The 15,578-nt window shown below is 43.6% G+C and overlaps 1 protein-coding gene across 1 annotated transcript; it reads left to right on the top strand.

Annotated features, from left to right (window-relative positions):
* The first annotated feature begins 573 nt into the window (after positions 1-573).
* On the top strand, positions 574-15,532 carry asap2a (ArfGAP with SH3 domain, ankyrin repeat and PH domain 2a). Its single transcript, XM_079573978.1, has 28 exons — positions 574-1,106; positions 4,416-4,488; positions 6,209-6,354; positions 7,007-7,081; positions 7,724-7,773; positions 8,078-8,207; positions 8,290-8,375; positions 8,506-8,581; positions 8,668-8,754; positions 9,045-9,148; positions 9,296-9,365; positions 9,589-9,676; positions 9,813-9,861; positions 10,027-10,193; positions 10,284-10,417; positions 10,497-10,591; positions 10,699-10,888; positions 10,988-11,073; positions 11,197-11,312; positions 11,389-11,456; positions 11,535-11,642; positions 11,761-11,968; positions 12,048-12,200; positions 12,283-12,370; positions 12,513-12,571; positions 12,703-12,782; positions 12,923-13,042; positions 14,875-15,532. Exons 1-28 carry the CDS (start codon positions 981-983, stop codon positions 14,947-14,949), a joined length of 2,907 nt encoding a protein of 968 aa, XP_079430104.1. The 5' UTR covers positions 574-980; the 3' UTR covers positions 14,950-15,532.
* Positions 15,533-15,578: the final 46 nt, after the last annotated feature.

Raw genomic sequence — 15,578 nt, 5'->3', positions numbered from 1 at the left:
AATTATACAAAGCATTTCTATACAACTTTTATGGGAGTAACGACGGCATTAAATAAATCAAAGAAACCACTAAAGAAAAACACAATTAATTACAGACACTAAAATAAATGTAATTGTTCTCAAATGCAGACCCCAAATGCAGCCTACTAATAAAAAATACAAATTACCCCCAAATTATGCTTGATTAACTCACCCATAGTTTTTATGAGATGGTTTATTGAGCCAATATATTTTACTGGCAAGTTTATTTGTCGTCGTAATCGTACAATTCAAAGGATGTGTTGAATGTAGGGTACATGCAATTACTAAAAGGCAGATGACATCTTTTAGTAATTGGTCAGTTTTAGTCATCCCAGCCTGGGCTCTCTCTGTGGTCGGCCCCACGTTTATTTATTTTCACTTAAAAAAAAAAAAAAAGGCCCATATTTGTGGTCTCCAATCTGCAATTCGAGGCAGATTCTCACAAAGTATTTATTTGTCAGAACTTTGAAGACTGGCAGTTACACAGGAACAGTGAAGGCACCGCGAACGAGCCGCTGCTGCCCCATAGGCCACTCCTTTCCCATCTAGTCCCTCCTCTACCTTTGTCAGTTTTCGTGCGCTCCCGTGGAGACGCCAAGGCTGCTCTTGTTCCCCCGCGCAACTCTCGAAGGAAGAACTTCTTTTGATCAGATAAATCCGCGGATCCTGCTGATTTAAACCCGCACTGGCCAACTTGAAGGCGACAGAAAGTGAACTCTCATTCATTGTTTGGAGCGAGTGGTCACCGGAGCAGGATCGTGTCGCGTAAAGAGAGGGAGAGAGAGAGAGCGAGGGAGCAGCGGTCCTGACATTGGCGCCGCGCGATGATGCACATTTTGGGGACAGCTCTACTACGCTCTCCTTCGTTCCTTGCGTGAACTTCTTCGCCCTGACCTCTCTCCAAACTGGATTAGGACGAGTTCTGCGGATAGACTGTGAAGAAGAAGAAGGGGTCCATCATGCCGGAGCAAATCACAGTTTCTGAGTTTGTGGGTGAGACTAATGAGGATTACAAGTCTCCCACCGCCTCCAACTTTACCAACAGGATGTCCCACTGCAGAAATACGGTGGCTGCACTGGAGGAGGTAAGAGTTATCCCCCCATCTTTCCATCCACCCATCCATCCATGTTATGAGGAGGTGATGTAGGTGAACCAGAAAGAAAGTTGAGAGCCTACACAAACCTGCTCTGACAGCTGTCAATAGCTGCCTGATCATTTACATTTAAGTAGTTCATGAAAAGCCTTTGTTGTCCAGTGTGTCCATCAGACAGTGCATTGTAGAGGTTTGATTGGACAGAAGTTGTGTTGAGCTGCACTTGCTTGTGTTTTAAGCACTGAACAGCAGGCCTGTCCGCAGTGATCCTCTGTGGTCCAGTGTTGTCAGTGCAGGTCAGCAGGAAGGACACTTCCGCTGGCTCCACAGCCTTCCACTGGCTCCTCCTCTGGCCCAGTTTCCCTACTTTTGTGCTCACAGCAGCAGCCTCGCCCTGTCTCCCATAAAAATAGATTTTCCCACATGAGCAGAATGGTGTATGTATGTCAGAGCAGTGGAGGTGTTTGCAATGTGAGTTAACTTATTACTCCATAGATAAATGAAGGCATAAAGACATAAATTATAACACGAAAGGCCCTCTTTTTAGAGTTTGTTTTCATTAAAAATGGCCTGTTGATTGATGTTTAAAACTGTTATAAAGAGTGAGAGAAATCCTTTGCGGTTTCCTGTCCAAAAGAATAAACGTTGGCATGAATGACCACTGTTCTGCTCCTCTCTGCTTTTGGCTGTGACCTGTTTCAGTGGGAGACTGAGGCGAGCTGACTGACTCCCCACACCTGCCAGGAGTTCAGCCAGCCTCACAAGATCATTAACAGAAGAGGGTCTATGTTTGTAGATGTTGATACTCAGCACCACTCTGCTTACTACCCTTTATTTCTCCGATCTGATATTAGTTTATTTTGTGCGGCTTTCTTAGATTTATCTTACAGCTTCTTTCTCCCAGGCTTGTAGCAGAGCCAGCCTGGGACAGCTGCCTCTGAACAGGTGTCCACAGAAAGTCTTACTGGCTTCAGACTGTGATTATCCCCACACACACACACACACACACACACTCACACACGTGCGCGTCCTGTTCCAGGCTGGCTCCGTGGGGCAGGACTAACTGTGGAGTTGTGTTTTCCTAAGAAGATTACCTCTGCCCAGGAAAGAGGCAGCATTTAGCTTAATTTGCAGTTTTATACAGACTGTTTCAACTTAATTTGTTTCTTGTGATTTAGTTCGTCATGCTATTGTTTTAGGTTGTCTTTGAATAGTTGATAATAGTTAAAAACTGAAGAATAACCGTTGAAGCACAGTCTGTCACAGCGGACTGGCAGCACCTGCTCTAATGTGTAATTCAGTGGGTCACAGAGTCATGACTCTCTCAACAGACTGGAGTCTTTTTGAGAAGAAAAGGGCGCTCTCTTCAGTCAGGGATCCAGAGTGTGTCGTTGGCTGTAAAGTAGCCAGCCTTGTGTCCTGACTAGAATGTTGTATACAAAGCTAAAATGTTGGATAACTCTCTGAGGGTTTGAGAGTGTAACTCGGTGAGGTTATGTTAGATTTGGGGTGCGTCAGATTGATGTGACGGCTCATTTTGTCTGTCAGATACTTCTGCCAAACATGGTGGTGTGATCTGTTTTGGTTCACGCCACGCGATTTGCTCTGAAGCAGACGCCCTGGCAAACGCTTTGGTGCTAACTGCAAAACCAGTGAGGTAAGATCTCACACAGGTCTGAAGTTAGCCCAATTAAAAGGAACAGTCCTCTGGCATCCATGTACTCCACAGTTAGTTGATGGCAAACGCTGTGTATAGTATCACTCCAGAGCAGATACTGGACTGAAGTCTCTTCCTGCTTTCACTTCTCATACACTTTGTTCAGTTTTCATCTGACTATACACAAACGAAATAGGGATATAATATTCAGGGGTCATTCCTGTTGCCAATTTTAATGTGTCAATCCAAGTATGATTCTATTCACACTTTAATCAATAGCTACAAGACCTTTAGTTTCAATGGGTACAGCATGTGCCTTTGCATTAGTTAAGTTGGTCTACTTTTGTCATTCCTGTTAGCGTCATTCCTGTTACCATTCTGAGGAAGAAGAAAAGGAAAAATCCATTCAAAAAATAAAAAAAGAGAGACCGAGTTGGCCCACATAAACACATGCCAATTAAAAAAATATCAAGAAAAATACCAGGCTGAGTTTGAGTGCAGTTGACGGACAATGGATGGAAATCAGTTAAATCCTCTGTGCCGTGTTTACATGCGTGAGTGAGTCCAACGTGTGTTGATTAACATGCACTGTCCCGACCAGATACACAAATAAATACATAAACTTCCATTCCATTGCTCATTGTCCATACCACAGAAACCTACAAGTAGAGTGCACAGAGGTTTTAAGTCATTATGTAGATAAATAGAGGGGCATGAACACTTCCTACTGCTGTACCTACTACAGTAGCATTTGTACTTCAGTACGTCATTGCTGTGCTTTTCCCTATTATTCCCTTGAAGCCGTTTGGAGGCTTTAGTCCGAGCAGCTGGAATCAAAACAGCTGAGCCTGCACTTGCATTGTGTGGTAATGGGCTTATACTGTCTACGCTGTCTACACTGACTGATTAGCTTGTTATAATGTGTAATGATGACATAAGCTGATTTTGTGAAAACATTCAGTGAAATGTAGGGATATTTGATGTCCTTTCTTGTACCTTATGTTACATACGTAAGCCCTGCCATTGTCTGGGCATGTTCTAGCAGTTTGGCTGCAGGACACATGTCACAACATTTCCAAGTTAAGGTGGTTATTTGTTGTTCAATGTGCCATGTGCAGTTTCTGTGTGAGTGTGGTTCTGGTAAATATGGGTGCATATAGAGATAGAAAACATACAATAGTTTTCTGACGTCTGACCTTAGACGATCAGCTGTTCTTTCTGCTTCCTCTGCTTTTCAGTAGTTTTTGTTCACGCTCTTGAGGTAACCAACGCCTGACTATGAGACGGGCTGGTTTGAATGCTTTAGTGCAAGTCTGCAGCATTAGTTTCAATCCTAGAGAAGGAAGGGGCTTTTCACTTTAAATTATTTATTTAAAACAAACTTTCATGGGTTTCAGACACGTGACTTTTTTTATTGGACTCTGTTTTGACCATTAAACATTTTCAAGAGCGCTTTTTCAAAATGTGCATAGTTTTCTTTGAGAGAGTTTTTTATGATTTTATGTTATTTATAGATTGGAGGAAAAATGCCAGATCTGTGAGAACCAATGCATTTGTTTTCCCATTGCTAACAATTTATTCAGTGTATATAGCTCTCCTTTTTTTGTTTGATGATGAAATGATTCTTCCCTTTTTGTTTCCAGGCCCTGGATGTTGATCGCAGTGTTTTATACAAAATGAAGAAGTCTGTGAAGACCATCTACACGTCTGGACTGGGTGAGTCTGCACTAAAGTAGGACTGGAGTTAATCGGGTTGGTCCACATTTGCTCAGCAGTCGGCCTAACCTTAAACACAGAATTTATTACGAAAAAAAAACAAAAAACTATACAATGGAATGATGGGTGTATTTAAATTTAGTTGAATTGTGGCTAGACCGGCGGTCACCAAATTGGCCTACCAATCGAACTTTGCCTGAATTCATGAGTTGAAAGTGCAAAGCAAGTCTGTATGCTACTTGATTATGCCTTTTCCTCTAAGAAATATGAATTGGGCAGGTTTTAGGTGTCCTTCTGGCAGGAAATTAGGAATTCTATTTGGAAACACTCTATACTCTCTGTACTTAATACCAGTAGCAGTATTGTAGTAGTATGCATCAATTTTAAACATCAATTACCTCAAGAAAACTATTCATAAGCATTTTTTTAAATATTTGTCAGGCCTATTTACAGTGGGAGGTCTTGTCCCTCACTCTAAACGAGCTTGGTGATCTTTGGCTGAAAAAGGTTGGGCACTCACTGGGGCCCAAGGGCCCACCCCAGTCACAGTCCGACCTCTGATGAGAAAAGGTCGAGCCATCTTCTTTACCTGTCGTTTCAAATCCAAAGTAATGTGTCTTTGTTGTAATTGCTGCGACTAAACGCTGGTCAGTTGGGTTCCCCCAGCTCGAAGTCCGAGAGGGGCCCTGTTGAAGAGTCTTTGTTTGGTGAAATACACGCTGCCCGCTGAGGGCCGCACACAGCCAGAATAATGTGCCAGAGGGACAGCTGCGGGCGCTGGGCCCTCAGAGAAGCCACTGGGAGGGGCCAGGGTTTGTGTGTGGCTGCTCAGGCATGGTGGGCCCGTCACACTTTTACATGTGTTTCAGCATAAACACCAGAGTCTTTGTGTGAGCTCAGCTGGACTTGTAGAGTACTCAGTGCACAGTACCCACACTTGACTGTGCAGTTTGGGATTTAATGCTGATCATTCAGAACATAACATCTAAATAAATGTACTAAGTCAGCACATCTGATAACCAGTTTTAGATCACCTATATTCATCAACACCAAAACCACACACAGGAAACTGCCCAGGCTTTGCCTTTTCCTGTAACCTGGCTCCATTAAACTGTCCCAGACAGAGGACAAGCAAGGGCAGTCACACTGTGATGAGAAAGGGTGTAAAACTAAACCTCTCTGTCCATCTAATTGATATGAAGAAAAAACAGTAGATGCTCCTATTAGTTGAACTGTGTAAGGGCACAGGAGATGGACTTTATCTGAAACTGCACAAATGAAACCTGATATATTTGAGCTTTCTGAAGTGAAGTTGTTCAGACACTGCCGTCTCCCTTCGATTGTTCTATGTTAACTTAAAGCTGAGTCACAGTGAAGAAGGAGGCTCCTGCTGCTGCCTCTCTGAGTTCAACATTCATCTGCTCAGCCCATGGTCGTCATAGTGACACCCCAACCCCACTGTCGGCATCACCATGGCAGCAGCCTGTCCCAGCGCTCCTCCTCGGCTCCAGACTGTCCCAAGTGTCGAGGTATTCACAGTAGCTCTGGAAAAGTCTCCCTCTGGGGTCGCGGACGTGGAACTGAGGAATGAGAGGCATCATTCATGACATAGTGGTTCTTCAAGTGGTTCTTCTGTTTGCTAAAAGAAAACATAACCATGATGACCATATCATCTGTACTGTTGAGAAGTGTGTGTCCGACTAACTATCTGTGTGTGTAGCTCATGTGGAGAACGAGGAGCAGTACACTCAGGCCCTGGAGAGGTTTGGAGAGAACTGTGTGTACAGAGAAGATCCAGACCTGGGCTCAGCCTTTCTCAAGTTCTCCGTCTTCACCAAGGAGCTCACAGCGCTCTTCAAAAACCTGGTGAGTCTCTTAATAATTCAATAGTTTCAGAGAGGAGTAGGTGATGAAGCACTGTGTAACTGTAGCGCTTACTTCCTAAATTAAGTCTTTTTATGGCCAGTGGTTAAACAACAAAGCAGACGATGTGTTTGGGACTTAATGAGCCTGGCTGAATGCTGCGTTTGATATTCACATGGCATGTCCCACAGGGGATTTAAAACAATGATAGGGGAGTGTCAGCATATCGCCAGTCTGTTGTGCGCAGTAATGGTTAATCTTGCATGCACACCACATTGCAGCTATGTTTTAAATTAGATTGGATCAGAGAGTGCTTTTACTTTGTGTGATTATAATCTTCAATGGTTCAGCTCTGCAGTGTTCCACACCTGAACTTGTTTAACCTCACTCTCCAATGATTCCCCAAAATGCTAGATTTCTGTTAAGTGCTGCAACCCATTTTAATTTGTATGTCTACTGTAAATGTGAGGACTGAACCGGGGTAAACCTTGGACAAACTTGGGTCCAAACAAAGAACTTGTTCCAGAAACGTAAAGCCAGTGAGCAATGCAAAAGAGCCATGAGCAAGACCATAGGCTATTCCTACCTGATCTACACAATGTCCTTCAGACGTAATACTTGTGGTAACTGTAGCATTTCCTGTGTCTGTGCTCAGTTCCAGAACATGAACAACATCATTACGTTTCCTCTGGACAGTCTTCTCAAAGGCGATCTGAAGGGAGTCAAAGGGGTAAGGCTTCATCGCTAAAACTGTTCAGTACTGTTTGACTTCATTAGTGAACATGGCGACTATATTAGTATTGACTGTGCCTAATGTGTGGTCAGCGCCTGTGTCCAGCCAGGCCCAGTATTTTTAGCTTCTGTTGCTGTTTTTTTGGAGCTTACACTTCCTTCCTCTGGTTCTTGTTTTTCGGAATTCTCTTTGACCTTCACTCAGAGCCGTTTCCTGTCTCTGCTTTCTCTCATTTTTTTTTCTCAAAGTTTGTCTTTTGCTCTAAACGAGATTTTTCTGCAGAAGTACGTCTCTACAGCGAAGCCTTTCTTTCACTCCTGTGCTACTGCATGCTAACACAAGTTAACACATGGGCCCTATTGAGCACGGTGGCAGTAGCAGTAGATGACTGTCAAAGGCCAAAACCCTGTTAAAAGCCCCTCTAGTGTCCACAGCTGCTGAGATTGTCAATCTCAGTGGGACTTTGCCGGCTAAATAATTGTGGTATGAATTTTCTGGCATATCGCCCAGCTGTTCAATTAATTTAATACCCCCCTGTCACCCGGAGTTTGATATAACTAATTCTCCAAAGAGGCACCTGCTGATCCAATGCGGCTCATATTTTTATGAACTTTTCTGCTTTTTTTTTTATCCAAACAGGACCTGAAAAAGCCCTTTGACAAAGCCTGGAAGGACTACGAAACCAAAGTGTAAGGAATCATTTACATTTTATGGATTAAAAATTGTCAGTATTTGGTTTTTTTTCAATGACAATAATTAAGACGGTTGTCGTCACAATAATTAACGGTTTATTTTATAATTGTGACACCAGTAATTGACCTTGTTACATTCTGAACATGCAGTTTGCTTTGCCACATCCACTGCATTTACACATTACTGTTGAAGCATTTGTGATGACAAAGCCTCCCACATAATTCTCTGTAGACCATGGTCTCTTTGTTGGGATTTCAACTTTAAATAAGTCCAATAAGATTTGTTTTTACTTCTTGTTAGCACCAAAATTGAAAAGGAGAAGAAGGAGCATGCGAGGCAACACGGCATGATTCGCACTGAAATCAGCGGGGCTGAGATCGCAGAGGAGATGGAGAAGGAGAGAAGGTTCTTCCAGCTGCAGATGTGTGAGGTGAGTCCGTGTGGCCTTTGCACTGACCGTTTGGAGTACGTATTTGGATCGGAGTAACGATGTGTTCTTCTCAATCTTTCAGTTTCTTCTTAAAGTCAACGAGATCAAGATCAAGAAAGGAGTGGATCTGCTGCAAAATCTCATTAAGTACTTCCACGCGCAGTGCAAGTAAGGCTCCTCCTGAAGGCATTTCTTCCAGCTCAGATCCAGTGACTGTGTTTTGATTCATGTGTCGACTCTGCACATTTAGTTACTGTATGAGCAATAGATCTGAAACAACTGACCTTTTGTCTCTCAGTTTCTTCCAGGACGGTCTGAAAGCCGTCGACAACCTCAAGCCGTCAATTGAAAAGTTGGCCACGGATTTGCACACGGTGCCCTTTTTGTCTTTATAATGATGCATTGTTATATTATCTGTCCTGTTTTGTTCCTTACACCAATCATTTCCATGCATTTCCAGATAAAGCAGGTGCAGGACGAGGAGAGGAAGCAGCTGACGCAGCTACGGGAAGTTCTGAAGTCTGTTCTGCAGGTGGAGCAAAAGGAGGTAAGACGCTCCTGCCCATGTATTGGTGCCTCAGTGCCAGGTTCCTGCGGCTTTTGAGGATTGTCATTTTAGAGTCACTTTAGAAATTATTATTATCTTGGTCTTGGTTTCATCTAAATGTACCTTTTTCTCTTCTGCTGCTTCCAAACCAAGTCTAGGAGAGTAAGTGCAATTTGCTGTGCTTGTTTGTCCTAACATATTTCATTTGATATTTACACTTTTTATTTGTCGGCTTCAGTAGATTTCTTAATTTAATGTGATGCTAATCGCCTTCCTCCTGTGTGCCTCAGGAACCTCAGGTGCGGCCGACTACAACCTACAGCCTCCACCAGCCGCAAGGCAATAAGGAACACGGCACAGAGCGCAGTGGATTCCTCTACAAGAAGAGTGACGGGTAACAAATACAGTCTGAATATATATGGTTCAGTGTTTAGTTAAACACTCACACTCTTTGCTTTGTTATACAGCATATATTTGCATGCTAGTTTTGTAGAACTAAATCCTATAGTTCCTCCACTACAGATTGACTTTTGTGCTGCAGGTTGAGAAAAGTGTGGCAGAAGAGAAAGTGCACTGCGAGGAATGGATACCTAACGATTTCACATGGCACAGTGAGTGAACTAAACTGTTGCTGGCCTGCACTCACAGGATTAGCACTGTCTGCGTGTGTTGTTATTTTAGATGTACAGTGTCTGATAATACTGTCCCATGACTACAGGCCTCCCTGTAACCTCCCCCCCACTTTTAACTCTGTGCACAGATGAACGAAAAGGCCTGACTTCACTTTAGAATTGCCTGCGTGCCTTTGATATTATTCCCATGTGTGTTTTTCAGGCTAACAGACCGCCTGCTAAACTGAACCTGCTCACCTGCCAGGTCAAGCATAACCCTGAGGAGAAGAGGAGCTTCGACCTCATCTCTCGTAAGATCAGCTTCTCCGACACCCCATTGTGTTTACATTACTGTATAAAGCTACATTACATTTTATACCATAGTATAATCAGACTCTTTAACAGACACTTTATTTGATCACTCTTCTGTCTGTGTGATTGTTTCAGATGACAGAACATATCACTTCCAGGCTGAAGATGACCAGGACTGTCAGATGTGAGTATTTCGACTGCAGCAGCCCTAAAGCCTCCAGCACACACTTGTGCCTAACACACGGCCCATCTCCTGCCCATTACAGAGCCATTCCAGTATCAGCTTACTCCTGCACCACTCCTTCTACCTCCTAACTCACTTATCTTCTCATTGTGTGGTCCATGGCAGCTGGATCTCAGTGCTGCAGAACAGCAAAGAGGAGGCTCTGAACCAGGCGTTTAAAGGAAACCAACACCTGGGAGAGAACAACATCGTGCAGGAGCTGACCAAGGCCATCCTGGGGGAGGTGAAGAGGATGAGTGGGAACGGCGAGTGCTGCGACTGTGGGGCACCTGGTGAGTGCAAAACATGAAACTTAACTCGCTGTATGTATGGCAGTAATACTTGCTTTTGTGTAAACCTCTGTGCTTCTCCACCTCTCTCAGAGCCCACGTGGCTGTCCACAAACCTGGGAATCCTCACATGCATCGAGTGCTCAGGGATCCACCGAGAGCTGGGGGTTCACTTCTCTAGGATCCAGTCTCTGACCCTGGACGTCCTCAGCACCTCAGAGCTCTTGGTGCGTCCTGACCTCGTGTAGCTTCAGCTGATGACGGTAAAATACTCAGAGACTGTTCTGATGCGTGTGTACTCTACAGCTGGCCAAGAATGTGGGGAATGCAAGCTTTAATGAAATCATGGAGGCGGGTTTAGCTGCTCAAAATGTGATGAAACCCAACCCAGCCAGCGACATGTAAGTCACCCTCCCTTTTATGTTTCTAGATAAATTACGTCTTTTTAGGGATACATCAGCAATTCTTTGAATTAGTGTGAACTCAAAAGCCTCCTGTGTGTCACTAGGCAGACAAGGAAAGATTTCATTGTGGCTAAATACACAGAGAAGCGTTTTGCACTGAAGAAGTGTCCGGATGCAGTGTCCCGGCTGCAGGCACTGTGTGAGGCTGTGAAGACTCGGGACATCCTGGCCCTTCTCCAGGTCTATGCAGAGGGGGTGGACCTGATGGAGTCCATTCCTTTGGCCAATGAACATGTCAGTTCGAGAAATATGAACATGATTATATCATGTTTAAACTTTTACAAACTAAAATTTGTAATTATTCTTACAATGTCACTTTTATTTGTTTTTTAGGAGCCAGGAGAGACAGCCTTACATCTGGCCGTGAGATTGGTTGATAGAACTTCTCTTCATATTGTGGATTTCCTCACACAGAACAGGTGAACTGCAATGAGCTACACTGAATCCTGTAAAAGTTGGCTTTACTGCTCTCTTTCATGTATTTCCTACAAGATTATGCTTGTCCTTCATTCTTCCTTCCTCTGTGTGTGCTGTGCTTGCAGTCTGAACCTGGATAAGCAGACGACCAAAGGCAGCACGGCCCTACATTACTGCTGTCTGACAGACAACAGCGAGTGTCTGAAACTGCTGCTGCGAGGGAAGGCAACCATTGAAATTGGTGAGAAAATGTGCATTAGGACATGTGATGCATTCACTGGACATCTGTTGTGTCATGTGTTGATGGTGTTTTACAGCTAATGAGTCCGGAGAGACGCCACTCGACATCGCCCGCAGACTGAAACATGTCCAGTGTGAGGAGCTGGTGAGTTGGACTGTCACACACTGGACTCTTCTCAGAGACAGAACTAATCAGTCAGTGCCCGTCCCTCTGTCTGTGCAGTTGACCCAGGCGCTGGCTGGCAAGTTCCATGGTCATGTTCACGTGGAGTACGAGTGGTGCCTGCGTCATGACGACCTGGACGAGAGTGATGAGGACCTGGATGAGAAGGTAGTGCTTTCCTTTGCTCTAGTTTTCAATAACATGCAGTGGTGATTGTTTATGTTTGTTATTAAGAATCACATGAATCTGCTCTGTCTTGAGTCTGACTATTACCTGTGTGGAACAGCCCAGCCCGCAGCGCCGAGAGGAGCGCCCTGTAAGCTGTTACACCCCCAGCACTAACACCCACCCCTCCAGCACTCGAGATGGCTTCAAAGACAAGCACAGAGCATTCATGGTCAACAATGAGACGTATGGCACAATCCTGAACAATAGCCCTCAGTCAGGACTGTCCTCCTCTGGCTCTGCCCCCCCACTGCCCCCAAGAAACTTGGGTATGTGCCACAAAAGCATCATAACACAGTATACTTAGGGTTTATGAATTTATTCAGTAGTATTTGTGCCTTGTTTCAGCTCAGCTGCCTGGTCTGGGAGAGTCAGCTCGAGCATCAGCATCCAGCAGCTGGAAACCCAGTACTTTGGACCTGTGTGGGCGACAGAGGTCCTCCTCAGACCCTCCCAACATGCACCCCCCTGTGCCTCCTATCAGACTGGTTTCAGCCGGAGGTATGAAAGCATGCCAGTACTACTGCAGTATCTGACTGTGTTGAGGTTCCCGTTTTCTGGACAGTTCACTTTTTTGTTTCAGGACTGACGAACTCTAAGACAGCAGGTTTAATGGAGACCTTACAGTCCAAGTCAGGCTCTAGAGCAGCGCCCCCCAGGTCTGCTGCAGGGTACGTGCACTGAGTGTTCCATCTCTCACTTATGCTGCAGGATTCAGTGGTTGATAATGGGTTTTACTTTTGTATTTGTTTTGGCCCAATGATTGTATAAGGAAGTTACTATTACAGGCATTGAATGAGTTTGTGTTTTCAGATATGATAAAAGCTTTATCCGCGGAGCCCCCAGTCAAAGTGAACCTACTGAGAGACTCGGTGAGTAAACCAATGCCAAAATGGCGACTTTTTTCTGCCCACTGTGCAGAATACCTTCCTGTTTGACACAGAGAGGAAGGGAAGCCCGTTTATTGTCAAACATGTGAAGTCATGGCCTGTTCCTGTTCCAGCAAAGGAAGTTCCTGGCTGCCCTCACAACTCCAGTGGTCAGGGTGTGACCCAGGGTCCCGCGCACAGAAAGGCTTTCACTGTGAGTAGCTCGCTCTCCATGAGCTGCTCACTTTTCTTTGTTGTTGGAGTATAATTTTATGGCCATTTGTTTCTAATATGATCAAGATTAAAGTTATCTGCCTTAAACAGTTTTCAAAAAGTGAATTGTGTCTGTTTTAGAAGCAGAGGCCAAAGAGAGTCAAAGCCTTGTACAAGTGTGTCGCGGATAACCCAGACGAGCTGACGTTCTCGGAGGGCGAGGTGATTGTTGTGGATGGAGAGGAGGACCAGGAGTGGTGGGTCAGTATCACTGCAGAACAGCATGAATGTACCACGGCTTGAGCACACTTGGGCCCTGTTTAAAGAACCAGGTTTAGAAAGGTGTTATACGTTTCAGAGATACATAACCTAAACTTAAGAGTCCGTTTCCACCCTGTTAACTCCGAGTCTAACTTGATCAAGTGCAGGTATACGTAGTTCCTGACGGCCTGCGCCTTGATTTTCAATTTCAGGAAACCTTTTTTTAATCTTGTTCCCTGCTAACCATACTTGAAAAGATAAGCTGTCTGATTGGAGCACTCATTTTTTCTGATTTCAGGTGTGAACAATATTATATGGTTTTGTCTTGAAAGAAAGGTAATTGCTTTTGAAGTAACCACCTACTGTTCCCCAGTGGTTGTGATAGTGATAGTGATAGTGATAGTGATAGTGATAGTGATAGTGATAGTGATAGTGATAGTGATAGTGATAGTGGTTGCAGTTGCAGTTGCAGTTGTAGGTGACATGTAGATTTCTTAAATCTGACCGAGTTGGCATCATCGACTCATCAGGTCACTTTTTTCTCCACGTAGCTTCTTCCAGTGACCAGAACTACCATAGGTGTGAAGTCTAAATGAGCTGTAACAGTATTGAGAGAGTTGTGCATGTGGCTGTATGTAGTTCGGGGCTCTAATAACCTACTGGAGCATTCTCATGTTATAACACTCTAAATACCCCATAGTTTAATATAGAGATTAGGGCTGCACACGCAGTATATTGCCATATTGTGGCGTCTTCCATCTGACTTAGATTTACACATTTTTTGTTATTGTGACCTAAGACCAAAAGACGTGGCAACTTGATGTGCAAAAGTAAAGTTTTGCTCTGTTCAATTTTGCCTCATTTTGATGCACGCACAGACTGAATTAATTTGAACAAAAAGCAAACAAACTATATTGCAATGATTTGTACAATAATGCAATAAAAAAATATCTGCAATATTCAATAAAGTGATTGTGCAGCCCTAATGGAGATTGACAGTAGCTAATAGTTATTATATGTTTGAATTTGTCTGTTTTGTCCAAATGCAGCTGTTTGGACCTGGTTTATAGTTAATATATCTTTAATTATCTGGTGTGCCCTTCATGATACAGATCCAAAGTTTACCACAGTCGTTATCTGAAAAGAAGGTGGTGTCATTTTTTTTTTTTAATGTTGCAGCTACAATCAGTCACACTGATGTGGTCATCCGGACCCAATGATGACAAAATCATTGGTCAATCGTTTGGAGATTTGTGTCAAAAACACTTCCACTCCCGCACAGTGATACCGTGTTCGTGCTGTCTCGGAAACTGAAAATTCCAACATTCGACTCGGAAAAACTGCACAAACTGAGAATGGAAATGTTTGCTGAAGTGTTTGGCCCCAAGTTACAGGAACTCTGTTTGTGATGGGACAACTGTTTTCCAATACTAGAGATTAATTGATTGATTTACTTCATTTATTTGATGGGACAAGTGTGAACAATTACCAAGCAACTCACTACAACATTTATAGCAACGGTTTATTTGCAATGTACGTCCTTAGAAGGGCTTTTAAAATGCAATGCAGTTAGAAAATACATTTACAGTAACATTAATTGCTTTTGAATGCATTTTGAAAAATTATTGTACACTTAGTTCATTTTTAAAAGCCACCAGAACACCTTTGAACTAAAATGCAGGTTTGCAACTATGAATAGTTAACAGTGATACAAATTCTCTCCATCTAGAATTTCAGCATGATCAAACTGCAAACCCATACGATAGAAGAAGCCGTTTATATTTCCATAGTTTGCTAGTGATTGGTCTATTAAAGGTGTGTTTCATCCACAGTTCGGACACATCGAGGGCGACCCGACGAGGAGAGGAGCCTTTCCGGTTACATTTGTGCACTATATCGCAGACTGAGGAGGGCGCTCCCACAATACTGCAGTTGATCCCTGTGCACGTGTCATCACAGGTGTCACAAGCACATAGTAAAACTGTGACTGCGGCCGCATCGCAATTCTGCCTCTGTACATCCTCAGTTCAACAAGTAGCTCCATCCACAGAGGAGCGCCGCACACAAGAAACTCTCTGTCATACGTTTGGAGAACTGAGACACACCCTCAGAGTCTGATTTGCCCTCACTGAATGAACGGACTTCTGATTTGTGTAGTTCAGTCTGTCATTGGTGAAAATTGACAAAACGGACTGACATGAGCGAATCGTTTTGCCGTTGATGTTGAGCCTGTATTGGTCAACTTGTCTAGAGGCTATAATAAATATTGGTGAAGATTGAAGCAGAGTCTTCCTTGTGTATTTCAGCGAAGGATGTGATTGAAGCTATTAGTAAGTTAACTCACTGGACAGTTTTGTTTTTCTAATGTAAATAGAGTTGTTCATATTTTAATGTTGTAATGGAATGTAATATTGACAGCCCTCGGCTGAAGCATAATTGTAGCTTAGCCTCAGTTAGAGTTGTGTGCATAAGAAAAAACAGGGAAATAAACAGAACTGATTAATACTTTCTGTCTTCGGATTAGTTTGTGTATGTT

This window comes from Gobius niger, assembly GCF_951799975.1.
Source record: "Gobius niger genome assembly, chromosome: 16".
NCBI lineage: Eukaryota > Metazoa > Chordata > Actinopteri > Gobiiformes > Gobiidae > Gobius > Gobius niger.
The sequence above is the reverse complement of the archived record's forward strand: the minus strand, read 5'-3'. Positions and strand labels throughout refer to the sequence as shown.

Coding starts and splice junctions, on each gene's coding strand:
- asap2a (XM_079573978.1), top strand. CDS start 981: ATGCCGGAGCAAATCACAGTTTCTGAGTTTGTGGGTGAGACTAATGAG. Junction 10,592..10,698: donor CCCAACCCAGCCAGCGACAT/GTAAGTCACCCT, acceptor GTGTGTCACTAG/GCAGACAAGGAAAGATTTCA. Junction 12,371..12,512: donor CCCCCCAGGTCTGCTGCAGG/GTACGTGCACTG, acceptor TTGTGTTTTCAG/ATATGATAAAAGCTTTATCC.